Source organism: Cyprinus carpio, chromosome A9, assembly GCF_018340385.1.
Source record: "Cyprinus carpio isolate SPL01 chromosome A9, ASM1834038v1, whole genome shotgun sequence".
NCBI classification, from domain to species: domain Eukaryota; kingdom Metazoa; phylum Chordata; class Actinopteri; order Cypriniformes; family Cyprinidae; genus Cyprinus; species Cyprinus carpio.
This window is the reverse complement of record NC_056580.1, coordinates 22,265,714-22,292,724: the sequence shown is the minus strand read 5'-3', so window position 1 is coordinate 22,292,724 and position 27,011 is coordinate 22,265,714. Positions and strand designations below refer to the sequence as shown.

Below are 27,011 nucleotides of genomic sequence, written 5' to 3'. Positions count from 1 at the left end.
CTGATGCCCACCCTGAATCTCTTTTTTTTGTTTTACCATACATACATAAAAAATAAAAAATAAAAAAAAAATAATAATAATAATAATAATAATAATTTTGCCTGTAATAATTGTGACTCATTCTCACCTTCTTCCTCCCCATTAGAAATGTGTTTGAAAAAAATGAAAAATAAATAAAACTATTTAAAATGAAAACTATGTAGCCTAATATAGGCTAAGAAACCAGTGAGGAGGCATATAAGGATGTGTAAGGACAGCAACCCAGCAGTGGTCATTACATCTAGAATAGACCAAATAATCGTAATAAAGGCTTATAATGTAAATAATTACACTACTTTGTTATAACATAAGGAGTGAATATATTATAGCATGCCACGGGGTTTGGAATAATACGTTTAATTCCCATTTCTCTTCTTTCTTGCGTTCCTATAGATACCTATATAGTAGAGGTCATGCCAAACGCACTTTAAATGCAGTGATAAGGCGTCTAATCGATTACCGAGTGGCTCTGATAGATCCGTTTCTCTGAGTCAGCCGGTCGCTGCTGTCCGTTCTGAAGATGGAGGAAGCGGGCGAAGGGAATCACTAATGCTGCGCGTCTGTCGCTCTGCAGTGGATACATAGTATTTAGACGCTGTCTGGAACTGCACATCAGATGAGATGGATGTGTGTCACCCCGTCCATTGCTAAAGGTAAGCAAATGTCAAGGTTTTCCTTTCTGTGTTTAAAGGGTTTTTGCGTCTGTGTATCCTGTGTTTTGACAGGTCCAGGACGCGTCCGGATCAGGGTGCGAATTATGGGGGCGTTTGACCCCACCTATTAAAGGGCTGAACCCCTCAAAACAGTATCCGTGTGTTTCAGCAGCGTTTTCAAAAAACGTTTTAGTACCCAAAAAGTTATATTACAAGTTACAAGTGTGTATATTACAAATCAGAGTGCCCTAAATGTGTCGCTTGCGAACAGAAATGAACCCTGCCGCTAATTGAGGTCACCACAGCAACAGGTGCTTGTTGCGGTCTGTCCCGCATGAAACATAAATAGCTAACGTTATTGTCATTATTTATTACTTGTAAATTTCGCACAGTGGTCTGCCATTGTGAAAATATCCGTCGCTATCTGTGTGAATTCAATTGTTGAAATTTAGGGGAATTCATTTTGTTTGAAAAAAATATTCCGTTGAGATTCAAGTTTTGGCGCCTCTAGCGCACATACAGTTTTTTTTTTTTTTTTCTTCTTTTTTTTTCTCCCCTCTCAATAAATAAATACATTATATATAGGCTATATATATGATAGGTAAATCTGTATTAACGTGATAAATTATGATAGTAAATTTTTTGGTCAGTAGATAGCGATCAAGCAGCTGTCGCTATGGTTATTTTTTCATGCAAAAACGATTTGTAAACAGGCAAAATAAGTAGCGCACTCGACTTAAATTGTAATGTAACTTTGTACTTTAAAATGCTTTTGAATCATATACTTGCATGGAAAACAGTAGCTACTGTACGTACTTTTAAGACCCCTCCCCCATTTTTTTTTTCATTTTTTTTTTCTTTTATAATTGACACCTTAAACCCCCATAATTCGCACTTTTATCAATATTTATGACTCGTATTTGTAGATAAACGAATGAATTGCAGCATTCTTTGCGCATTAGAAGTAATGACGCCCCTGCCAAGAGTATGCATTTAAATTAATGTGAATTAGCTTACTATCGGCTATATGGAAAACACAGTCATCTCGCAACCTTTGCCGGAGTGTCAGACAGGTGGAAATATTGGGCTATAAGCCTATTGTAGGCAGTTCCCATCATGTTCTTATTTATGGCTTAATTCCCTTGGAACCGGTGGATCCAGTTGAGTAATCGCCCCAGCCTGACATCGACTGACCCAGGTGTTGAACAGCACAGGTTTCACTTCACTGTGTCAAAAGAGTTTCAGATCAGAGGAAGAAATCTAATAGTCGGGGGAAACGCGCTTAGACGCGTGTGAAATGGAAAAGCTGACGGGCTTGTTCGGCGTAAAGGAAGTCACCAAATCATACAAACCCAAGCTTGCTTCCTAACTTTTTTTCTCCTTTTTTTTTTTTTTTTTTTTTCATTTTGGTGCAAGATCGTCCCCTGTTTGTCACCGCTATGAACTCCAGTTGAACATGACAGTCATCAGAGGACTTCATCATCACAGTAGAGACTGAAAAGCTTCTGTCATTGGAAATAATCGATTGTTTTTACGCAAGGATTTCTTTGGACACTTATTTGCGTTTTCACAGGGGGGAGACCAAACAAAAAGGTAAACGTTTCATCTTTTATTGTTAGTACCTCGTAGAGTCTTGTATTTCAATTAAAGTCCGGAAAGACGTTTTTCTGTATTATAATGCTGACAGATAAATACTTATTTTGCCATTGTCCAGTAATACTGCTACATAGTTAAAGTGACACATGTATATAAAATCTGTATTAATATCCGTTTATGGGTCAATGATGTGACGCTACTTTTTGTCCGGGTCTAATAACTTTATCAGCAGTTCTTGAGTACACATCCTTAATGATGAACATGTTTTCAGTGACTTAATTAAAGTAATTCTGGTCGTTTCTTTCTTTCTTTCTTTCTTTCTTTCTTTCTTTCTTTCTTTCTTTCTTTCTTTCTTTCTTATTTTTGTGGGGCTTAAAGTCAAAAAAGTATTTATAATGTAACCGTTAAGAGATTGTCAAAATAAAAAAGTGTCATAAAAAGTGTCATTAACGTTCTTGAAATTATTGGTGTAATTAGTTTGGTAAGTCTTTTATTAGTATTTATTAATTAACTATTATTATTATTATTATTATTATAAAAAAAATAGATTATTAAAAATAAAAAATATTACAAATTAAACATTAATATTAAATAACATTAAATATTATTTAACACAAATTAGTCAGTGTGGCATAACCAAAATGCAGGAAGCCATTTTGTTTTCATGTGACAACCATAAAGCAGAGACCCCTGTAGACCCTCATAACTGTGGATCATATAGTCTTCATGTGTTTGATATTTGCTTTTCCTTCTTTATTCCTTAATTTTGTTTTATTTTAACTAGGAAGAATAGAGGTTGACGTTTTTAATGTTATAAAACTTCAGCGAAAATAATAATAATGTGGTGCAGAAAAAGTATTTTAGTAACTTTTACTTGATGGTTACGCCACATGACAATTTTAGTCATAAAATTGAATTCATTAAAAAAAAAAAAAAAATAGTGTTTTTTTTTTTTTTTTGTCCAACCAACGTAATTCCAAAGATTACATTTCTAAGAACAAAGTACTTGTGTTTTGCATTTGATTTTTAACAGTTCTCATTTTTTTTTATATATATATATATATAATTTCAGACATCCTTATTCGTCATTGACCCATATAACGCATATAACTTCCACTGAATCTCAAAGGAGTTTAATTAGGAATCATTTTTTAAATTAGGAAACAGATATTACTTTTTATGTCGTCTGTTGATATTGAGGAATTAATAGGGGTTGGTAGTGTAATGCTGTAGTACTGGATGAAGGCTGTGTGCACACGCGTGCCGTGATCAGTCTGCTCAGGCCTCTGGAGAAGTGCGGCACCATACATTAGACCAACTTCACCCCTAATGTTTTGCATGATATTTCATCACACTGTTGTTGTTGTTGTTTAATGCGTTTAATTTGAGCGTTAATTTCTTCTACCAATCTGGTTGTATTTCCATATCAAGAAGCTTTAATTTGTGTCTTGTTTACTTCAGAAACTTTGATCAGGGTCAGAGTATCCAGGTGCATTTTTGTGTAATGTCAGATTATTCCTCGTGATTTATGGAATTTCAGGAAAGATGGTTCATGATATTGTGTGATTCCTGACTTGATGAGGGCTGTCTGGGTAGCAAACACTAACTTTATAGTTTACTGATTTATTGGTTTTTAATGCAATATGTGCACATTATGGTTATTGGTGCTTTGCTATGCATTGCCTAGATAATTATGTAAGAGTGCAGAGAAATTATTTTATTATTCTATTATTCAAACTGTTGTTTTCTGTTTTGTGCATTTATTTAGATGTTTTATATTAAGCTACTTAATTGGTTTACATTCCTTTAATAGGTTTAGAAATACTGTTCCAACCGAATTTGTTCGTACAAATACTAATGTCATTGCTTTATGAGCTAAATCATAATTAGTTATTAAACATTTTAAAGTTGTTTTATATAGAAAATATCAGATTTCTCTTTCCAAAACTGACCCAGTGCTTGTAAATTCCCTACTCTATGACATAAGTGAGGTTCTGTAAGGATAATTTGGGTCTTGGTTAAGAGATTTTATGCACATGCACATGGAGCCATTTGTGCACTTTCCATCTATCAGCAAAACACAAACAGCGTGCAGTAGCTCTTATTTATGATATTGTCCTAATAAACGTCATGGAATGTCTCATTTTTTTTTGTCACCATAAGTGAAAATTACATTCCTCCAAGTCTGCTCTAGAGTGTTAACCCAGTAAACGCATTATTAATGCTGTGAACAGCTGTCTTCATTAAATTTTGAAGATTTTTATGATTATTATTTCAAATGACTGTGCTCTAATGTAAGCCTTAGATTTATTGTTTTTGTTCACTTAAATTAAAGCTGTATAAGTTATAGAATATGTTATATCTTGGCTAAACGTGTTTCTGTCCAGCAGTGAGCGAGGTTAGTTTGATATGATCTGATGAATGGTATACATCCGATGAGGCATTACTGACATTATTTTCACTGCTCACTTGCTCTGTCCAGGCATTTAATTTTAGACATATATTTCAATAGAAGAACCTGAAACTCAGTGAAAACATGACACTTTTCACACTTTGCATGTATCTCTTTTTGCCTAACCAGGAAGTTGTCACTTCCCTAATGCTTCACAAGACAATTTAGAAATGTTTCATATAAAACATATTTAACTGTTTTGAGTATACATGGCAGTAATATAGACAGTTGCATACAGTTCAGAAGAGCTAAAAACTGTAACAGAAAAGTTGAGGAATCGTTCATTTGTGTATTTTTGCACAGCAGCTTGTTTATGTCCCAGAGATACTGGTTTGCTGATTTGGAAATGAAAAATATATCACAAAAACTGTCGACATTGAAACATTGCTTAGTGTTTGTACCTTGGTGTTGTATAATTTAAGATGCAAATTCAATTTTTATATAATTTTTTGGTCACTCCTTTCTTTTTGAAAGACCTTCTTATTCTCTACATTCAATGTCACAAGATATTTAAATATTCACAACAATTATTTAAAGAAACCTGTGCCAGTAATGTTTGTCAAATGACCATTTTTAATAAAGTCACACAGAATAATACAAAATCCTTCATCTAATTTATAACTCATCTTCATTCCACAGTTCTGCCCCCTGAATATGGACATGGAGGCATCGAATGGCTATATTGCAAGTAAGTAAGGTTTTATGCGTATTGCCATATTCAAGAAAATATAGTCAACCGTTTTTTTAGCACATAAAAAGCATATATAAATGTATTTTTGAGGGATTTCATGCCTGTCAAGTTTATTCAAAAGTTTTTTTTTTTTTTTTTTTTTTTTTTACGTTTAGTTTAATTTATGAATTATGTCTATTGCATGCATTTTGAGTTTTATTTGTTTATAGATTTCCTCAGTGTTGCCTGCTACAGAATTATTTTATGGGACAGCTAACTGAAGACATTGAAACATAAATGGAAAAATAATAGCACAGTAATAGTTTTACTCTAGTCAATCAGAGCACATACAGACCTAAAATAGTCAAGCAGTTCCACCATCACAGTGATTTTATCATATCACCTGCTTCTCTCATGCTGGGTTTGTGTATAGCACACACTTCATTAGGTTTAGACTTGAGCGCATTGATAATGTCTTTTATGCTCTGACTTCTTAAAATGAGTTTCACATATTTGGATCAAGGTTTATCAAGGAATGCTTTTGGGTTGGATATCCTGGTCATCTAAAAGCTTAAATTTTTTGCAGTGTAGACAAAATTTGCTGCATTATTGATGGCATGATTTATTTTAGATATGCTATCGAAATCCAGCAGCACTGTGGGAGTTTGTCTGCAGCTGTAAGCCAGTTCTTTTTTATGAATATGTGCAGTAGTCAAGCACTCTAGCTGCCCCCAAGATCCCGTTCAAAAGCTAACTGCATCGACTCTTGGCTCCTCTTGAATTTGGTTATCTGGATGAGGCTTCAGTACCAGGTGCACAGTGTTACCTCCAAGCCTGTTCACTCCCCCTGCAAATTCCCTCAGATAGATAATGCTGATAAAACGTCCCTCATCTAAAAAATTCTTGCAGGTGTCTTGGAAAATGAAAAGTTTACAGTTTAACTTGGTTCCATAGACTTTGAAAGGCTTTTTCCTTTCTTAAAGGGCTTGCTATATTTAAAAACATGCTTGAATACTGATCCACACCTTGTTTTTGAATAGCATTATCACATTTAGAGTAAAAGATAACAACATGCACATGACGTTAAAATGTGTCTCGGAAATGTCTTATTTTGCTTATGTTCACATCATTCACATATTTTCCTCTTTTCTTTATAACCACTTAGTGAATGTTTTTTTTAAAATTTGGGAATACTTGAACAGCACCTTGGTTTTTATTTCCTAAACAAGACTTAAGTCTTAAGATTGTCCATCTCAGATCACAGGCTAATACTACAACCTTTTGTACAGTAAACTGCCATTGATATGCTAATAAGACCATGTCCCCTTCAGCTTGTCCTTTTAAACAAGCAAAATTCATTGGTGGCAGGTGGTGTGGAGCATGAGTGGGAATTTGTTTTGTGTTTGATGTGGAAGGATGGTTTGGAGGTGTGTGGACGGACAGGATAAACCTGATCCACGCTCGAACTTTAGCATCTACGACATGCCACAACCAATCACTCTGTTTCCTGGGAGAAGCGATCCTGTTTAAAACTCCTCTTTTTTTGTCTAGTATCGCCACTCTGACACAAAACCTGCCTCCAAGCTCCACCCCCAATACTGGAATAGAGCCGGCGGCAAACATGATGCACAAATCACTTCAGCGTCATCCAGAACATAAAGTTAACATGAAATCCAAATGGGCTATATTTATATGAATTATTTATCATATGATTCACAGGTACATGAAAAACCTGTTTATAATTTTTAGTTAAATCGAACTTTTTCCAGTATTCAACATCCACTTTTTATGCTTCAACCAATATGTGATGAATATTTTTTTTTCTTTTTTCCTCATTAATTATCCCTTTTCACTCTAAAATCATTATAGAAGTCACACTTGTTGCGTTTCACGTTGACTTTAACCCGTGGGCCACTATTGAAAACACCCGCAATTATTTTCCTCATCGATCCACTAAAAAATAGTGCATGGAACAGTCCATTCTGTAGGTTGCTGTTTGATTGGTATACACACAGTTTTAGCGAATGAGTGAATCGGGATCTGATTCTGACTCAGCAGTGGCACAGGCCAGACCTGTAGTCACTCCAGTAGTCTCTAAAGGGCCTACGGATTTTCAGCATGCATCACTACACGGGGGAAGATGGTAGCTTTATTAATATAAACTGTATGCTGTAGGCCGTCATTACAAAAGCGCTCTCGGCCCATCAACAATCATATGTGTGGGAATGTCAGTGTGATTTGTAGATCATTGTGGAATCATTGCAAAAGTGGAATCATTGCAAAACTGTGAAAACCTCATATTAAAGTGCATCAGAGATTGTTCATATGATAGCACAGCCAAACACAGACTGCATGACTGCGTAAATGGGAAGCTCGACCCAAAAAAGAAACAAATATAAAATATTTTTGCATAATTTATAATATGCAACCAATTAGAAGTCAGTACGATTTTAAAAAAAATAAATGAATACTTTTATTCATCAAGGATGCTTTAAATTGATCAAAAGTGTCAGTAAAGACATTTATTATGTTTTCTATTAACAATTTTTATTTCACATAAATCCTGTTCTTTTAAACATTCTATTTATCAAATAATCCTGAAATAAAAGTATCAGGGTTTCAAAGAAAAAACAAACAAAACAAAACAAAAAAAACCTAGGCAGTACAACTAAAGATTAACTGTGAGTCTTTAAACATGCAAAGGGTAAAAAACTTTAGTGTTGTAGCGTGCGCTTGATATTAGAAATGATATTTATCATGGTTCGGTTTAGATGTGGGATAAGAGAGCGGTTTCAGTCGCTACTGTACAAGAGTTTAGTTTACTCTCATAGATCTCTTATTCTGAGAAACTTTCTCAGGCTGGGAGGCCATCAGACACAGCTCTCTGTTGTGGAAAGTCCTCCCCCCGGCCGTCGCTCAAATCGGAGTGGCTGCTTGTTTCCCGTTGCCAAGGGACAGCCGGTTACCTGAGATTTCCCTCAACCCCGGCACTGTTACCGGAGACAGGCTTTGGGATTGTGTCATTGGCTGCGTCTCCCCGAGTTGCTCTCCCTGTCAGAATGACAGTGTCTGTCTGCCAGCATGATAGCACAGATATCTGTCGCCTGATATACCTCAAAGGCCCTCATTTACTGATCCATTTACTTTAATCACAAATGTAAAACTTTTATAGGGCATGAAAGTTAAAATAGTTTGGGGATTGAAAAAGGACCTGTAGATTCACAAGAACAACACAGGCAAATTAATCATTAAAAACACAATGAATACTGTTTTAAAGCCCTTTGGCAGACTGACTCTGCTACCCAACAAACCTGTTTGAAGGAGGGACTGACTAGATTTAGTACACTGGTTAGAGATATAACAGCCAGTTTAACTGTGACATCCAAGGTACTTTCCAGTCATAAATGTGAAGTTCAAGGAATGATCTAAGCCGTAATACCGCACTCGGTGGCTGTGTGTATGCATAATGCAGACATTAAGAGCCGTCTAATGTTGTTGCCGTTGTATTGAGTGTTTGGCTCTGAATGGTTCAGTGGGTAATGGGATCAGGGAGCAAGAATCGCTCCCTCTGAGTGGATGTGCTGAAGCCATATTATTTCCAAAAGCCGGTGTGTGGCGGTCGCAGAGAGATGAGGAAATCCAATCTGAATCTTAAGGATGTGGCTGAAAGCTTAACAAGCTCTCCTCACATGAGATGATGGCAAACTGTCTCTGTAAACTGAAGTGTTTACCTGACCCTAGAGAAATTTCAGCTCTGGTAACAGAGATGGGTGCTATTAAAAGCAGTTAGTGTATACAGTACCTGAAAACCACTGGATATGTTGCTTTCCTTTACCAAGTTATCAACGAGTATTATGAAGGATCATAGAACATTTTAAATGGATATATCTTAGAGTATTAAAAAGTGCAGGAACTGAATATAAGCAGTTGTTGTGTGAATTGATCAGTCAGGTTGATTCAGTCATTTTGCTATTTTATAAATATTATTTTAAATATGAAATCACATTTTGAGTCAAATAAAAATGTATTCTTTTATAATTTTTTATGATTAAATCCATTTATTTAGATGGACCATAGCTTACCTGAAAAACATGTTTAATTCAGTAACTGTATTATATTATGTAAATATTTTATATGCATTATTACTTTGTGTCAGTATATAACACAATTAGGGATGCACTATCCCTAAATTAACTGATTCGTTAACTGAATGTTTTTACTTGTATTTGGGGATGGACGATAAATATCGGCACAATTTAATGTTCATCTCGTCAGTAAAGCCGGTTCTGTAATCAGCGGTAAATCTCTACGCGTGCATGCTTTCACGTGGAGCAGCATTTACTACACAGAGCCGTTGTTCACTGACAAACTGCGCAAAACATCCGCAAAATAAGATCGTGGTTTTGCGCAGCTTGTCAGTGAACAACGGCTCTGTGTAGTAAATACTGCTCCACGTGAAAGCATGCAAAGATTTACTGCTGATTACAGAACCGGCTTTACTGTCGAGATGTCATGCCAATGTTTATCATCCATCCCTAAATACACGTAAAAACATTCAGTTCAATAAATCAGTTAATTTAGATTAGCTATAACGTTAACCACATTTCTTAGTTTACATTCTTTTTTTATTATTATTATTTTAAGATTTCAGGGAGTATTTTTAATTTTTAGAGTAGTAAATAAAGAGTTGTAGGAAGCAGACTAAAGTAGATTTGAGTTTTAAACAGAAGACTACATGATCTTATTAAGCATGTTCATCTTTCTTCGAGATGATATAGTCCTGACATGTAATAAATAACATTATGTTATGAGTGGTGTACAATACAGTGACTAATTGACTATACAATAATACTGTGACTAAGTAAATGTGTTTCACTTGATATATTGTGTGAACACTGTATCAGCCAATCACCATCTCAGATCAGAACAGTAATAGAGTTGTAAACAGTAGATTGCTGTAAAATGTATAAAAAACAGTATTCAGTGGGAAGTATTGAACAGTAAAGTACAGTTGAAAGTATATTTGAGTAATAAATGACAGTAAGAAATAAATCTAGAAAAGCTTTTGTTGCAGTTATCCTTTATTCAGTTTCTTCTTTGACTGATAATCTCTAAGTGCAGTGATTATGAAATGTCTTCCTTGAACTGTCTGCTTGTATAGATCTGAGTTCAGAGCTGCATTTAGCCACAATAGCTGTGCTGCCTGGAGCAAGGCGATGTCCTCAGTGCACTTGTTTCTGTCTGTCTCCTAGGTAACGGCAACTGCTCTCCCAGGAAGGAGAACTCGAGAATGCTGGTGGACCTGTCGACCAGCACACCCAATGGCCAACGTTCCCAAAGTCCTAATTCCCCTGCTGGTGAGTAGGCCTGTCTTCTAACATGTCCACTCCCAGCAATACATGTTCTTATTTGACTTTCTTAGATGTGGTGCATTGATTAGAATATTTTAAAAGGATAGTTCATTTCTATTATCATGTAGCCTACTCACCCTCATGCCCTCATGCACTTTCAGACAAAAGCATTACCATAAGTTACAAAAGCTAAAAGGTACTTATATGTACTTAATAAGGTTTATTTTTAAAGTACCATTTAAGGTGCTAATTGCACCATTTTGTGGAGGGTGGGGGTACAAAGACCTTTTAGCTTTTGTACGTTAGGGTACCATCCCAATGACAGCTTTGTACCCTACTTCGAACCTGTATGACATTTCTTTCTTTTCGTGCCACACAAAAAAATCTTGACTGGAGCTTTTTAAGCTTCATGACTGGAGCTTTTTAAGCTTCAAAAAGGAAGCAAAGTTCTGAAACGTAGGCCATATGACTATATCTAATGTCTTCCAAATTATAAAATATCATTATGTGAGGAAAAGGACAACATTTCAGTCATTATTCAATGAAAACATCTCTCACAAACACGCCAAGGAGAGCTAAGGCAGAAGTAACTATATCTGTTTTACAAGTGAATCATTCTTTTGACTTAGATTTTAAGGAATCACTGATTCAGTTCATAAAACTTGTTTTGAATGAGTTGTATCAACTCATTGTCTCAAAGGTTTAGTTGCAGCAGTTGTCATGTTAACAGCTTACTAAGGGAGGAAGATTATCAGTAAATGCTGAATTGATCTGTTTTTCACACAAAGCTTTTATATGGCTTCAGAACATTTTAAATATAGCACTTATGTCATATTTACAATATTTTTAATGCCTGAAATAAGACAATTAATGATTGGTTAACATTCCCTTTAGCATTAGAATAAGAAGTACAGTATCTCACTTTCTATTGCAAAAGATCTGAAAAAGGAGAAATGAGTGAGCATCAGCTTGCAAGGAACAGAGGAAGGACCTTTATCTTGCAGTATAAAAAAAAGGGCCTTTATCTTGCAGTATAAAAAATAGAAGTTGCAGCTTTATCTGTGATCTGATGGGATAGGCCCAGTCTGTGACATGTCCCTTCCTCAAAATCAACTGCTGGTTTGATGGAGGGCTCGTCAGCATGAGCGTGCATACTGAGAAAAGGGAAGCACTTGCCACTGAAGGATGGAGGTGCAGACCATGATCCCAGATGGAGATTGTTCTTCTAGATAATTTATTGGTCATGTTGCACAGGACATTGAGAAACATGTTACTGGGTAAAGAGAAGTTTAATCTACATTTGGTTTAGTTAACCCCATGCTTGCACTTGGAGGTGGAGGGATGCACAGACTCAAATATATCATTCTGTGCAGAAATTACTCGAAGGATCATTTAATATTCAAGGGTTAGACATTACCTTTTGCCATAAGAACTTTCAGCAAATGTGAAATTTAATAGAAAAGTCGAAAGAGACCTTACACATTTTTTATGCATCTATGTCATTTTAGTCTGCTTTTGTCATGTGAGTCTGTTAGACGCTGGCTCGGTTTTATGTATCCTCAGCACTGAGTGCGTTTTGTTCTCATTCATTTCCTTTGATCAGTTGATGATGAGAATGCTAAAGGATTCTGTATGTTGTCCTGGCAACCATTTCAAGTTCACTCAGCTGCAGCCATCATAAACACTCCATAACATGTATGCTAGAGATAGTTAAACCACAGGCAGCTGTTTTCTGAGGTCAGTGATTGACAGAATGGACATATAAATTGGGAAAAAAAAACATACGTCTCGACACATTAAGGTAATGGTGTTCGATTGTGATGCGTTGACAGGATTGCACCTAATTTGCATTTGTGGGTATAGATAAAGCAAGTTTTTTGTTTATTTTGTGCACCGAGGCTTGCCATTCTTCATTGGAGTCATACGTGTTTTTTTTTTTGAAAGTGAAGATCTCTTGTGCAATATTAAGTAAGTACACTTGTAATACTTCGCTGGAAGTGCCAGCGGGTGAAGTGAGGGTTATCATGTGTAAACAGTTTCTAGACCAAAATATTCAAACAGATGTTTGAAACATTTGATAGTAATTTTGCTAGTCATTCTATAATCATGCTATAATCATGTATAGCTTTATTTTTGGAAGGGATTATTAAACTAATTTGAATGGGATGGGGGTCTTATTAGTTAACACCAGTCACCAACAACATTAGTAAATTGCTTCATAATTTTTACCAAGATTGCTTAAGGGAAAAAATGCAATTCTGACAAGAATAAAATCACAAAGTTTGTTTGTGAAACACACATTTATCTCCTCACGGAAAACTAGTCTCATCCGAATGGCGTTTATGAGTGATATTGCTCTGATATGAGCGTCTGCAAAGATTGGGAACTGCTGACCTTTTTTAGGGGGATCAGAGAGATTTCAGTCATACTCGCAGACTGTGACTCAAATCTAGTGAAGCAGCAGAGCGCTTTGCCTGAGGGACAACACTCATACAGACGGGAAAGACGGAGGTGACTCAAAGCTTAGTCTTAAGCTCTTGCCCAGAGATTAAACTCACGGTAAAATTACAAACAGGTTTGTCTGGATGGCGCAGAAAGCTGCCTGCTCTTTTTCCACCTGTCGTGAAACCTGGAGAGTGTGCGTGGTTGAGACGGAAAACTTGAGGGCCAGGCTGTCGCGTGTTTACGTGTCGCTATGTGTTTATACGTCCCTTTGCATGTCTATTTTTGTCACGCTCTGTGTGTCTGCGCATGTGGGGGTGGCCTCCCTGGAGGTGCTTGACAGCCTGCGTGCTGCGATAAATGGAGAGGCTCGCTCAGTCCAGACCAAAGCACTGGCCCACCTCCTCTACACGGTCTCCCACTGTCAGTCATGTAGAACTCCACCTGCCCACCGTTTGCCTCGCTACCCTAGAGACTACAGCTGCGTCTGCCTTTCTTTCCTGTTTGCTGTCATCCTTATGCTGTTATCGTGTTGGAAGACAGATTTCTTGGTCACTGTGCTGTCATAGTAACCAGTGATTTCAAAGAGTTTGAATTCACACTTTAGTTCTCGATCATGTGTATGGAAACTACTGTAGCTCCTGTAAGTGGGCGATGAAGACTGACTTTGTTGGTGTGTAATGGTTGAAAGCTTGTTTAAAAGCTTGAATGTTTTCTTACAGCACGCACAATCAAACAGGAGGAAGGTACTGAGGAGGAGACAGAGAGAAGGCTGGATGAGGCGGGTCACAGCGGTGAAGAAGGCTCTGGATTGGAGGAGCCCATGATTGACAGTCCAAATAACTTACAAGATGCTGGGCCAGGAACAGAAGTGCATAGTGAGACCGGGATAAGACTGCCAAATGGTAAATATGATGATAAATATGATTAAAAAAAAATATATACATTTATATTAAAAATATTTAGCAAAATAATTCCAAATATCAGTGATGTGTGTGTGTGTGTGTGTTTGTGTTTACTCAGAATATATCTCAGTTAGAATACATTAAGTCAGCATGCATTATATATATATATATATATATATATATATATATATATATATATATATATATATATATATATTTATTTATGTATTTTTTTAAAGATAGTAGGCCAATATTTATTTTTTTTATAAAAGAAAAATATATTTTTATTTTAATTATATCTTGTCCATCTTATGAAAAGCACCATAATCCAACAATTCAAAGTGCAATTTATTTGCCTAAATTCATTGTGACACTTCTCAAGTAAGTTTCGACAGAACACATTTCACTGACTTCCCATTAAAATAGCAAAACCCTTTCGTGACCAAGGCTCGTCACTCATGCGTTCTTCCTTTTTTTAGTGTTAAAAGGGTGTGGAGCGGGTAGCTGTTCTGTAAGAAGACAAAAGTTAAGACTAGGAATTATTCTCAGGGAAAACATCCTAGGAATCCTCCACAACCTGTTCCCAAGCCCTGGGCTGACGTTGATACTGCCAGACAACACGCTAACAGGACAGGGTCATATTTCACTTTTCCAGGTTTTCATCTCTGCTCAGAAATGAGAAAACGTTCAGTTAATCAAGCCATGGCAACATCCTGGTGCTTAAATTGGGGTTAGAGAAACCGATTGTCAAAATTTTTATGTGTCCATAAATTTTTATGTGTCCATTAAATAGTTTTAGAGTCACAGGATATATTTAGAGCAGGTGCTCACACAGCAGGTCTAAAGCATGAGTAATCAAGTTAATTAACCATAATTAGGTTCATAATCAACAAAGAATAGATTTAGCAGTTATTATACCTGTGAAAAATATATTTTTAGATTCTTAAGATCCTTAGAAGTGCTCATCTTGTGGCAGTGGCAATGATGGAGGTCACATAGTATCATTTACTTAATACTATGTTTAACCGACAGCTAGTGCGCGTTATTCTGTGGTGGCAGTAGAGCTGTTTGATACACCTAAAATTTATATATCATTTATTTTTGTAACTTTCTTATGTTATTAAAATGTATTTGTGTAACTGTGTGTATATTTACTCAAAACAACTATGAAACATTATTTCAACCAAACAGTCATTTTAGCCAAGTAAACTCAAAATCTATGTGCAATTAAGAAGGAAAAGACAATAAAAATATAGATACCTTTCAGGTTCAAGACATGCTTTCAATAGTTTTTTGTTGTTGTTGTTGTTTTTTACTAAATGTACTACCATTCAAATTTTTCTGTATGATTCTTTTAAATATTTTTGAAAAAAAAAAATATTTTCAGTAAAAACTTTTTTTATGTATTTTAATGTATTTTAAAATATATACATGTGAGGGTAAAGCTGAATTTTCCAGTTTTCCAAGTAATTTTTAATTTAATTTAATCATTGAAGTTTATATCAAAGCCGCTATTGAAATGCCTCAATGTTGCTTCATTTTATACTTTTATATTCAATCTATCAGCCAACCCCTAGTGGAAACACCAGTCCCTGTTTGTGCTGCATGGTGAAAAGTCTATATAAAGACAGCAACACTGAAAACTCTACGTTTTTTTTTTCAACATAAGCTCAACAAGTGATCAGCAAGTGTCTCTTGTTCGTGACTCTGTTCATCCTCTGTCCGTCAGGTGACCGGCCGTTCCAGTGTAACCAGTGTGGGGTTTCATTCACTCAAAAGGGCAACCTACTGAGGCACATCAAACTCCACACGGGAGAGAAGCCCTTCAAATGCCCGTTCTGCAGCTACGCTTGCCGCCGCCGTGACGCCCTGACCGGACATCTGCGCACACACTCAGGTCAGGCTCTCACAGCTCTATGCAATTGCTATAAGAAGACACATGTATGGGCAGTACTGTGGTGTTAATGTGTGCCGTAGCCTAGAAAATGATTGCGGTTCTGTGACATGCTCTGGAAAAAGGGACGTGTATAGAGCAAACACTGCTGCGAGGCCACCTAGGAAATGCTATTGTGTTGCCTGCAAGTCTTGCGCTTCACCAAAGGAAATGCTCTCTGTCAACCAAAGGAAAGTGTTGCTTTGGTGAAGCATCACTGTCTAACCCACTTTCATATCAGCCCACCATCAGTTGTCTAGTCCTCATCATTGAAGATCCGGGTCATATGATACCATCAGCGCTCGGCTCGGAACTTCACGAGCTGTCACTCAGGGACGGCTTGGTTAAAATGCACAGGGAGAGCAGGAGCGACCTATCACTCTCATCGTGCTTTGCTGCCTTTCTTCATCTTTTGTCATTTCCTGTTTTGCAGCTCTAATCACAGCGCAGGGATAGCACAGTTTTTAGGCCAGGCAGCTGATGTCTGTGGTGTCCTGTTTTTGTGGCCAGAATTTATGAAATAATTCTTAAAGACATAGCTACATTTTGGTTTCACATATGCGCTGATGGTCACAGGTTTTTTAGGGCTGATGACCACCATGTTTTCAAGGTCAAGGTCAATGTTTTTGTTCACACAATTGACTGAAGTTGCTTCTTATGATTTTAAAAACCATTTGATCCAAATATATGTGCTTAAATATTTGAATACAAACATTTGATGTTGAAATTGCTATAATTATATATTAAATACAATCCCGTTGTGTATTTTTAAAATGTTTTTGTTTCATTTATTTGATCAAAAATACTGTAAAATATATTTACAATTTGCACTAACTATTTTCTGTTTTAATATATAGTAAAATGTTAGTTACTTTGTGATACAAAGTTGAAATTTCAGCAGCCATTACTCAAGTCTGCAGTGTTACATAATCCTTAAAAAATCATTATGATATGCTGATTTTGGTCATTCAAAAGAATGGCATTTATTTAAAATATACTGTATCTTTTGTAACATTATAAATGTCACTTTTGATCGATTTAAATTGGCATGACTGAATAAATGTATAAAAAGAAGGAATACAGTCTTGCTAACCACAAACTTTTTAATGGTAAAGTGTGCCTATGCATGAATTTCTTTACAAAACATTTAAATGTAAAACTTTTTTTTTTGGAGGGGGGGTTCACCAAGTTCCTCTGTTTGTCTTATTTCATAGTTGTGATGACTATTCAATCGTAGTCATGATACAGAATGAGTAGGTGTACCCAGTCTGGTAGTATAGATTCTCCATCATTTAATAACTAACTAACTAACTATGCAAAATTTGTGGTGTGTGTGTGTGTTGTGGTCTATCATATTGATATCAAATGTCAGTGTGAGAACTTTTACCACCTAAGCCCACGCACCAAACTACCTCAGCATATAAACGTTTGTGGCCGATGAGAGTCATTAAATCATTTGCACATCCTTTTCTATAGGCATTGTAAGGAGATGCCACAAGAAAGCTTTGTTCTACCACAGTGTGAGACATGTAGATGTTGCTGGAGTCATTTTAATAAGTAATTCAAGGACTTAAGAAGCAATGCTGCCCAGGGCTGTCTTGCCCTTTTTGCCATAAGTCCATCCCTGCTCCTCAATGAACTGTCTGCCTTCCCGCCACCCATCTCAGTTAGAGCAGAATGAGAGTGACTTAGCAGGTCTGACGGCGTCTTGGGCAGTGGGTGCCACATAAAGGGCCTCTTCCTTTCTGGCCCTTGGAAACAAGAGGATTGGTGGCAAACAGCCCAGGAAAGTTAAGTTAAAAGGAAGTAAAATCGTGCAAAACTTTGGCTATCCGATCGCTGACAAACGCCTGTCACTGGATTCCATATACATGCATGCAGACCACAGACTTGCTCTTAAAGATGAAACTGAAACAGCATATGTTGCACCACAGTTTTAGGCGTGTGTCATAATGTTGGTGACTTTGCTCTTGGTTGCTTTGGATGTTTTTGGCAGCTTAGTAAAATAAGAAATGTGATGTGAGTGTCTAACGTTTAATTTAGGGAGTGGATGCTTTAAGCTGGGTTCGTGTTTAACTACCAGTTGAGTAACTTTTGCTGATGCTCTACAATTGATAGGCATTTACTTGAAATGAAATGTCATCCTCATCTCACTGTTTCCTGTTTTCAACCCGAATGGATGCGGTTTAGAGGGCTTTAATGCAGCATTATGTGCATGAATTTGCATTCGAATAAGTGCTTAGACAGGGATTTTTTTTTTTTTCTGAATAGTCCAAACTTTGCTTCAGGAACTCGTAGGGTTTTGAATAGCTGCTATTAATCAATAAAACTGCTTGTTGCATTTCTTTCACACCGTACGAGTTGGAATCTTTCTCTTCATTGCATATTAGCATGATTGCCTGTCCCAGACTTTACAGTTTGCAGGTGTTTTTGACAGTTCATTGAACCAAACAATTCAGTTCTCTTTTTTTTCCATTTATAGCATAGATTTGTCAGTGTGGATTCACTATATCCTCTGTATGTCTGCTCCAAATCATTTCTGATGTGCTGTCATGCGCACAACTAAAATTATAATACATATTGAAAGTGTGACAAAAAATGCCACTTTCAGACCTGTCTCATCAGGTGAAACTGTACAGTCACCCACTGACATATAAAGACCCCAAAACTATTGACGTATACATGTCTGCACTAGATCCCTTGATAACCTGACATTTGCACAATGACATGAAGACCATGTTTATGAAAGACTGTTTAAATGTAATAATAATAATAAGCAAATGTAGGCATTCTTCACAGTTGATATGGTGTGACAGTTCACGTGAATGCCATATAAGCATATATATATTTATATTTCATGTTAATTTCTTATATTATTTTATATATTTTTATTTTCTTCTAATATTATATATTCTAATATTATAAATTGAAAATCATTTGTATATGAAGAAAATTCATGAATAATACATAATATTATATATTATTTTATATGTAAATAATATTATATAACAATATTTTTGGTTGTATTTTTCTATGAATAAAAGAAAGTATATTTTATAATATTTTTATTTTAAAATAATATTGTAAAATACTTTGTATTTTTTATTAATAATATATAGCTTATAAATTATTTTTATACTGTTGTACACTATTAACACTTGTATTACTATTTTAACATTAATATATATATATATATATATATATATATATATATATATATATATATATATATATATATATATATATATATATATATATATATAGTTTTATATATATAGTTTTATTTTAAAATTAGAGCTTAGTTACACCGTGAACAATTTCAACCCAGTGAATCTGAAACTTCAGTGAATTAAAGGGGTCATAAGACGTTGCTACAATTTTGTGTATTTGGTGTAATTAAATGTGTTTATGCAGTTTAAGGTTCAAAAAACACATTATTTTCCACATACTGTACATTATTGTTTCTCCTCTATGCCCCGCCCTTCTGGAACGGGTAGATTTTTTACAAAGCGTTCTGAAAAGCGAGGTGTGCTCTGATTGGCCAGCTATTCAGTGCGTTGTGATTGGCCGAATACCTCAAGCGAAACTGCACACATCTGAATATTTGGGTTGAACTCTTCTGAAACAGTGTTGTAAATACAACTTAACCACTGATTTCTAGTTGTGCCCTCTTTTGGAAGGCCAAACAAAGTATTTTCACTTTCACAATGAAACACAGCGTCTCTACACCATGGCGGTGGCGGCAGCAACAATACTACAGTGAGAATCAAAGTTACGCCTTCTTTCTTTGCGTGAACATTTGGGCGATGTTATGCAAATCTTCCCACACAGTGACGTAGAGGTGGGGCTGTGTTTAAACGAGGTGTTTTAGGAGGGCATGGAGGAGTCTTAACTTTTATAAAGAATATCTCTTTGGGTTTGAGACTTTAGTCTTTGCAACTTTAGGGATCTTATCTATTCATGAACAGCTTGTTACACTCCAAAGAGAAAGGACAACTTGAAATCGCATCATGACCCCTTTAATTGTTTTATGATACATTGTATTCCAGGCAGAGCGAAGCTATTTTTTTCTGTTGCTGTAATCCTTCCTTTCCCACAAAAGTGACAGGGCCTCTGTTGTTTGACATGCGTTCTACATTGGAAAGGTCACTTCACAGCATCTCAGTCAGTAGCTGTGTCACTTTCACTGTTTGCTTCAGACTGAAAGCATTATGTCACTTTGAAGAGGGTTACCGAAAAGTGTAGGGGGTATTTTTACAATTGGCACACTTTACAGGTAATCCCACAGGCTTGCTAGTAACAGGTGTGAATTTTGATTATTTTCTCACGTGCAGTAAGAAACTTGTTAACTATGTTCATACAGTATGACTCAATTCACTAGGCTGTTTTGTTTCACTGCCACGCTCTTTATGAATAATTCTGAAAGTCCCTTTTACCAGAGGATTGACCACAGAGCTCAAAGCAGCCCCTGTCTCAAATTCAAGGTTTTTAGCTGACATAACAGAACAGTGCAGATGTAACGGTGGGCTATGTTCCGATTTGAAACTGATGAGTGAATGAGAAAAACATGACAGATAAATGAATGACTCAACCAATTGATGAATGAAGCTCGGAATGAATCGATGAACGAATCGTTCCATTATCTTCTGGAAAACTCACATCTGTTTCTGGAGGCCAAGCATCGTCCTCCTCCTACTCTCCTCTGCCCACGACGGAAGGACAAGGTTCTTGTTCCTTTTGCAGCTTTCTTGGGAGGTTCTGTCCCGCATTATCGCCCTTGCACTGACCTAATCTTAGTGGAACTGACTGTGAATCACTTCACACCTTATCCGGCTGAGGAGAAACACTCACACCGTTTCTGTTTATTGTTCAAAGAGACTTTCCAAGTCATCACTTGTGGTGTCAATAACAGATGGATGATGATAAAACAACATTGAATACTACTACTAATGTGTGTAATTCTATGGAGCTAACCCCCTTACCATGTTGTAGTGGTTGCATCATCACAAAAATCTGCCTGTGCCCACTTTCTCGCCTGCTTAGTTAGGAGACTGAAACTCATTTGTGTGAGCAGTCTGAGTGAGTTATTTTACATTTTAATACTTATTTTGCTGCTCTTTGATGTCTTATTAGTTGGCAAACCACACAAGTGTAACTACTGTGGGCGGAGCTACAAGCAGCGCACGTCATTGGAGGAGCACAAAGAACGGTGTCATAATTACTTGCAGAGCGTCGGCATGGACTCCACCTCCAATCCTGGCCTGTATCCAGGTGAGTGGCTCATGACTTCATTGAGAATGTAAGATGATGGTTTTCCGCTTCATTGATCTAGTGTTATTGAGAATTATTGTGAAAGCGTTTCAGTGACACAACAGTGTTCCAGAAGCTGGTATGTTTCTTGGAATAAAAACAATATTCGTTACTAACACATAATTGCTTTACTTAACATTATGGGGTACATTTTGTTGACACCAAGTGGTCAAGGTTTTGCTGGTTAGCATGGTTAGCCCCTGTGTTATCTACGGTGTTAGATGACACAATGGTGTTCCACATGTTTCTTGGAAACATAAAAAAACATGAATTACTATCATCGATTTGCTACATTGAACATATATGGGGTACGTTTTGTTGACACCAAGGGGTTTTGCTGGTTAGCATGGTAAGCCTCTATTGGTAGATGGTCCGAACCACACCATCTGACAGCAAGAAGCTTCTTTCTCGATTGAAACTCTAAGTTTTCTTGACAAATTAGCCTCATAACATTTATGGCTCAAAGCAATCTGGCTGCGAAACTTTGAGATGAATGGGAATGCTAGCAAATAGTATTCTCTAGGTATTATGGACCAGCTTTGTCTATATGCTGAACTGTTTTATTGTTTTTTACCAGGGGAGGTACCAAAGGAGCAGAGGCCGATGGAGTCAGCTGGGATGGTGGCTTTCGACCGGCCTCCTGTAATTGAAAGACTGCAGGGGAATGTGGGTAAACGGAAGAGCACCACGCCACAGAAGTTTGTGGGTAAGTTTCACCTCAGCAGAAAATGTGGTTGAATCTACTGTATGCAACATACTGATCTTCAAAGTTCTAACGGTACTTATGAATGTAGGCAAGAAACATTTTCAACCTCACACATAATGTCCCTGTATGTGCATAATGCACAATGGAAATGCTGTCTGCCTTGCTTTAAATTAGTTAACTGCTGAACATTGCTGAAAGAAAGCTTGTCTAAAGCACATGCATCTGATCATAACTTTTCCATCATTTAATCATTTCATAAATTACTTTCACCGTAATCATTACAAATGTGCAAAAAAACAAAACTATTTTTAGTATTAAAAAAAGAGTACCTTCTACTTTCTATAGGAGCAATGGTAACTGTGTCAGGCAAATAGGGTGGGGTTTTGTGAATTAGGCATAAGCTATAATAGGTCTGTTTGAGAAAGTAAGTGTATTTGTGCTTACAAATAAAGACAATGACTTATTTAAATACAGCACAGTACTATTTCAGAGTATCTAGCGCCTGGTTAAACTGGATTGCTGGTGGTTAGTGACTAACATGCAGGTTTTGGAGCTGAAATACCACATGCAACCGTTTAGTGAGCACTAAGTTTCCACATGAAGGAACAGAGAGCAGAACTCACATTTAAAAAAAAAATAAAGAGTTAGTTTAATTGTAATGGAAGTTCTCTTAAGAGAGAGAAACTAAATGCACAGTAGCACGAGTTTATCAGAGACATTAAACATTATTTGAAATGAAACTCATTACAGAGAGAAAAAAGAGGTTTTGAGTAGGAGTTGTGTTTTTTTCATTCTGTGGTTTTTGCACACCTGTAACTTTGCCATTGCTTTTACTGACTATGCCAGAGCAGTTTACCGCATCCATATTATGCAGGGGTTAAATTTTCTCACTTCAGTCTCCAAACGGGGATTTCCATCATTAATGCAACAGAAACATAGTAACAGCATTTTAAATCCACTTTTTACAGTAAATTGCAAGGTTAGTCTATTTTTCTATCATAATGGAAAGTACTTTGGGGGTGTTCCTAATGTATCTTTAATTGCATTGTCTGTTAGGTGAGAAAATGGTTCGCTATTCGTACCCCGAGCTGAGCTATGAGATGGGCCCCAAGTATGAGAAGGAAACTGAGGTGATGCATGCCCAGTTGATGGACTACTTGGGCGCCGACTCCTTAAGGCCTATGGTTCATCACCCATCCCTCTCCATGGCTGAAGTGCTGCCTATGGTGAACCCGCTCTTCCATCCGATGTACCCACTCGGGCCGCGCATGGACCGTCCCAGCAGTCGAGAGGCTCCTCCACTGCCCCACCCGAACCCAGAGTTCTCACACCCAACCAATGGTGCGATCCCCTTGGTCAGGTCCAAGAATCCTCAGTCGGCCCGAGACGGGTCCCCGTGCAACAGTGGACAGGATTCGGCTGATTCGGCACGGAGCAGCCCCCGGGATAAGCTCAGCGGCGCTGGGCTCAGGACGAGATCCAGCCCGGGGTTTGGCCGGGCAGAGGAAGGCAGGGTGATTGACGCGGGCCGCATCGCCGCCAGGGACAGCATCCGCGTCTTTGGCCGTGAAGGCCAGGAGCTGAGGGTGTTCCAGTGCGAACACTGCCGCATCCTGTTCCTGGACCACGTCATGTACACCATCCACATGGGTTGCCATGGTTACAGAGACCCACTCGAGTGCAACATCTGCGGCCACTGCAGCAAAGATCGCTACGAGTTCTCCTCGCACATCGTCCGCGGAGAACACACCTTTCGTTAAGAATCCCACGCATTCTCACAGTCAGTTTACTGCAGACGGCATCAGTTTACTGCTGAAGCATTACATGAGCACCAGTCAGCAGATATATGAAGGTTTGGGTCCAATAGAAAGTTTTCATTTTGGAGCTGTTTGAAGATTTTTGTTCTGGGCGAGGGGATGAATGTTTATTTTTAAGTTCTTTTTCATTTTTTCACCATTATTGTTGTGCATGTAATGAACCTTCCAACAGAGCAGCTATATGTTATCTAAAGTTGTGAAGTTCTTTCTCTTTTTTTTGTCATCTGTATTACCTCGATGCATGCTGTCATTCTTGTTTCATGGACCTTGATCAATGTAATAGGTAAACCGAGCAAGCAGAGGACCACTGGAGAACTAGACCGCTGAGTTTTGCATACAAAAAAAAAAAAGACTTTAATTCATTGCTTCTTGCTGCTGTGGCTTCTTAGTGCCTTGCTGATGTTTTGAACGATTTAGCTTTTTATGGAGTGTTTTGTATCTTTTTAGCATATTTTCTCATCAATTGCTCCCTTTCGATGAAGTTCCGGGGCGTATGAGTTGAAACTTCGGTACTCGTGGTAATGTCCTCATATCGGTGCTATTCTAGTTTCACAAAAGCAGTCCTGTAGGTTGGCACAGATCTTTCAGACACATTTTAATGAAGTGTTGATGACAATCCCCCATGTGTCTCATAGATTTTAACAGGAGACAGTGATACTTTTGCCATGCTAAGGACAGATGAGTTTTCCATGCTGTTTTGCTGCTGTTGCACACTTACTATCATCTCTTGCGTTCTTATGCACTTCGCTGAAAACAGCACTGCAATATGCCTTGATAAACCTGTTTTTGCACTATTAGCTTGAGGCCTTGGGTGAAAATATGCTATTTCCATGCTATTGATAAAGCGAACAAAGATCAGTCTGCAGTTTAGCTAGTATATTGTCATCTGTAATTCAACAGGAAACAAGTCTGCACCTATATTAACATGCTTTAATAACAGGGTTGCCACATTTTGATTGAAATCTGTTCATATCATTCAGCCTAAAGACCAAATGCCTCATTAAATCAAACTCCTCTGACTGTCTTGAGTGTTACAGTACAAACTCAAAAAAAGAGTTCAGATTTATTTTATTTTTCAGTCAACAAATGTATTTTTTTGGCCCCCACATGGACCTGTGTATTTGTTATTGAGCTTTCTAAGAGATTAAATCTGAAATATGCACATATATGCACTGCATATGCATTCTTGGTTAGACTCTAGTTAGCTATTACATTTTATCATTTTTTTGGACACAGAGAAAAAAATAAATAACCTTTTGCACAGGGATAATTGACAAAAATAAATATGCCAGGTAACTGAACAAGGCAGATCTTTTAATTAAACAACAGCTTTTATAGATGTTAGAAGATTGCCGTCAAGATTTCATCGCTAACTTGAACTGCACAAGAGCTTTTAAAGATAAAATGCGGTTTATTAATCAGACAATGTTTAACCCCCTCTAACCTTTAACAGTTTTCCCATACTTGATGCAGAGACTTCTTTCTCATTGTTTTCAGAGCATTGAAATCGGTCGTGAAAATGTAGACTTTTTTTTAATGTTCACGTAGCCGTTTATTATCCCTTCCTGTTTCTCTTCCCTTCTTTCTTACTTTTTTTTCTGTATTCAATGTTGTTGAATATTTACATCAAGCATTCTGTAGCACAACCATAAATCCAGCTTTAATCGATGTGTACAGCTCAAAGTGTACAAACGCAGCCTTCACGACGTTCAGAACCTCCCTTGCACATTTGTTGGGCTTTTATGTCAGCGCTAAAAGAGCCTTACATCACTATCAGACTTTGTTGTACCTATTGTGTTTTAAAGCTTTGCTTTTGTCTTTTCTGCTTTGAGAAAAACTCCAAAAAAAAAACTGTGAATATTCCCTTTAAATGTTATGAGGGAAAAGACTTAAAAGGCACATCACTGATAGAAATGCATTCATATTGTTTGAACATGCCATTTTATTGTTCTTTAAAATATAGCTTTGCCTTTTTACACCTCAGTAAAATGTCACAAATCACTCACACACACCACCTAAAACATATTGAAGAATTTTATTTGTTCTTGTGAAGCATGAAAATCGTTTCTTTTTTTTTTTTTTTTTTTTTTTTGGTGTCACATGCAGGCATGATATTGTATGTGCTCCACAATTCCAGGGCATTTTATAGAATTATTATCAAAGATTATTGTATTAGACATGGTTTTTCTTTTCTCCAAAAAAGGAACAAGTTGAAGGAAACATTGATGTAAGACTATGTTTACAACCCGAATGAACAAGAGCACATGAGCAAAAGTGTTCTTACGATGAGTCCACACTTTTGGGAGTGGAGAGTACTTGAAATTACAAGAAAGGCACTCTAGAGTCAGGTTTCACTTTTTACCTTAAAGTGTATGGGACTGCTATTTTCTCATCTGTGTAAATATATATTTTTTGTGAAAGAAAGGTGTTTTTTTTAACTGTTCTTATTCACTGTGGACCTTACAAACAGTAAGACAAGGGATTGCAGTGTATTTTTATATAAATGAATAAATGGATGAATTATATACAGTATATTTTGGTAAAAATGTTGAAAGGGGGTTATCTTTTGCTGTGTGTCGGTTCGCTTTTTTGGGTTTTCTCAGGTACAGTGTTGTCAAAAATCTTCTTATAAGGCATTTGTATGGAACTGTTGGAGAGATTTGAATTAATATTGTATATAATATAATATACATTTTTAAAAAAATAAATCTTTTAAGTAAGACCAAGGTTTACTGATGTAAAACTCTTTCTAAGATTGGCTTTTGTAACCTTGGCATCTTTAAGGAAAGTGTGTCATTCTATGTTGGTTTGTAAAGCATGGTCTTTTCTGCATTAAATACTGTCATCATCTGAACCTGTTGCTGTCTGTTCCGCTCTTTTCCTTCTTATTTTCACACAGAACTGTTTTCACATGGTTGTGTGGTGTTTATATTGTTGCTTGTGTGAATCTCTCGATCTTGTACTGAGAATAGATATGTGGTTTTATATAGAATGAATCCCCCCCACCCTTTTTTTTTTTTGAAGAACTTGTGGTTTTAGTCAAAGGCCATATCTTTTATTTCCACTGCCCCTCTCCATTTGCAAATATGCTCAGTAGCCTGAGAGAGCGTATGTCAAAATCAGACCAACAAACACGC

At 36.9% G+C, this 27,011-nt stretch overlaps 1 protein-coding gene across 2 annotated transcripts; it reads left to right on the top strand.

Annotated features, from left to right (window-relative positions):
• Window positions 1-370: 370 nt before the first annotated feature.
• LOC109096043 (zinc finger protein Helios-like) lies at window positions 371-26,728 on the top strand. Of its 2 annotated transcripts, XM_042764159.1 has the most exons (9): window positions 373-692; window positions 2,109-2,285; window positions 5,380-5,428; window positions 10,663-10,767; window positions 13,926-14,108; window positions 15,838-16,005; window positions 21,175-21,312; window positions 21,929-22,057; window positions 23,114-26,728. In XM_042764159.1, exons 3-9 carry the CDS (start codon window positions 5,395-5,397, stop codon window positions 23,815-23,817), a joined length of 1,461 nt encoding a protein of 486 aa, XP_042620093.1. In that variant the 5' UTR covers window positions 373-692; window positions 2,109-2,285; window positions 5,380-5,394; the 3' UTR covers window positions 23,818-26,728. The 2 variants fall into 2 exon arrangements, with proteins under 2 accessions (XP_042620094.1, XP_042620093.1); XM_042764160.1 differs by lacking the exon at window positions 2,109-2,285 and having other exon boundaries at window positions 371-692.
• The last annotated feature ends 283 nt before the right edge of the window (window positions 26,729-27,011 follow it).

Coding starts and splice junctions, on each gene's coding strand:
- LOC109096043 (XM_042764160.1), top strand. CDS start 5,395: ATGGACATGGAGGCATCGAATGGCTATATTGCAA. Junction 10,768..13,925: donor AAGTCCTAATTCCCCTGCTG/GTGAGTAGGCCT, acceptor GTTTTCTTACAG/CACGCACAATCAAACAGGAG. Junction 22,058..23,113: donor CACGCCACAGAAGTTTGTGG/GTAAGTTTCACC, acceptor ATTGTCTGTTAG/GTGAGAAAATGGTTCGCTAT.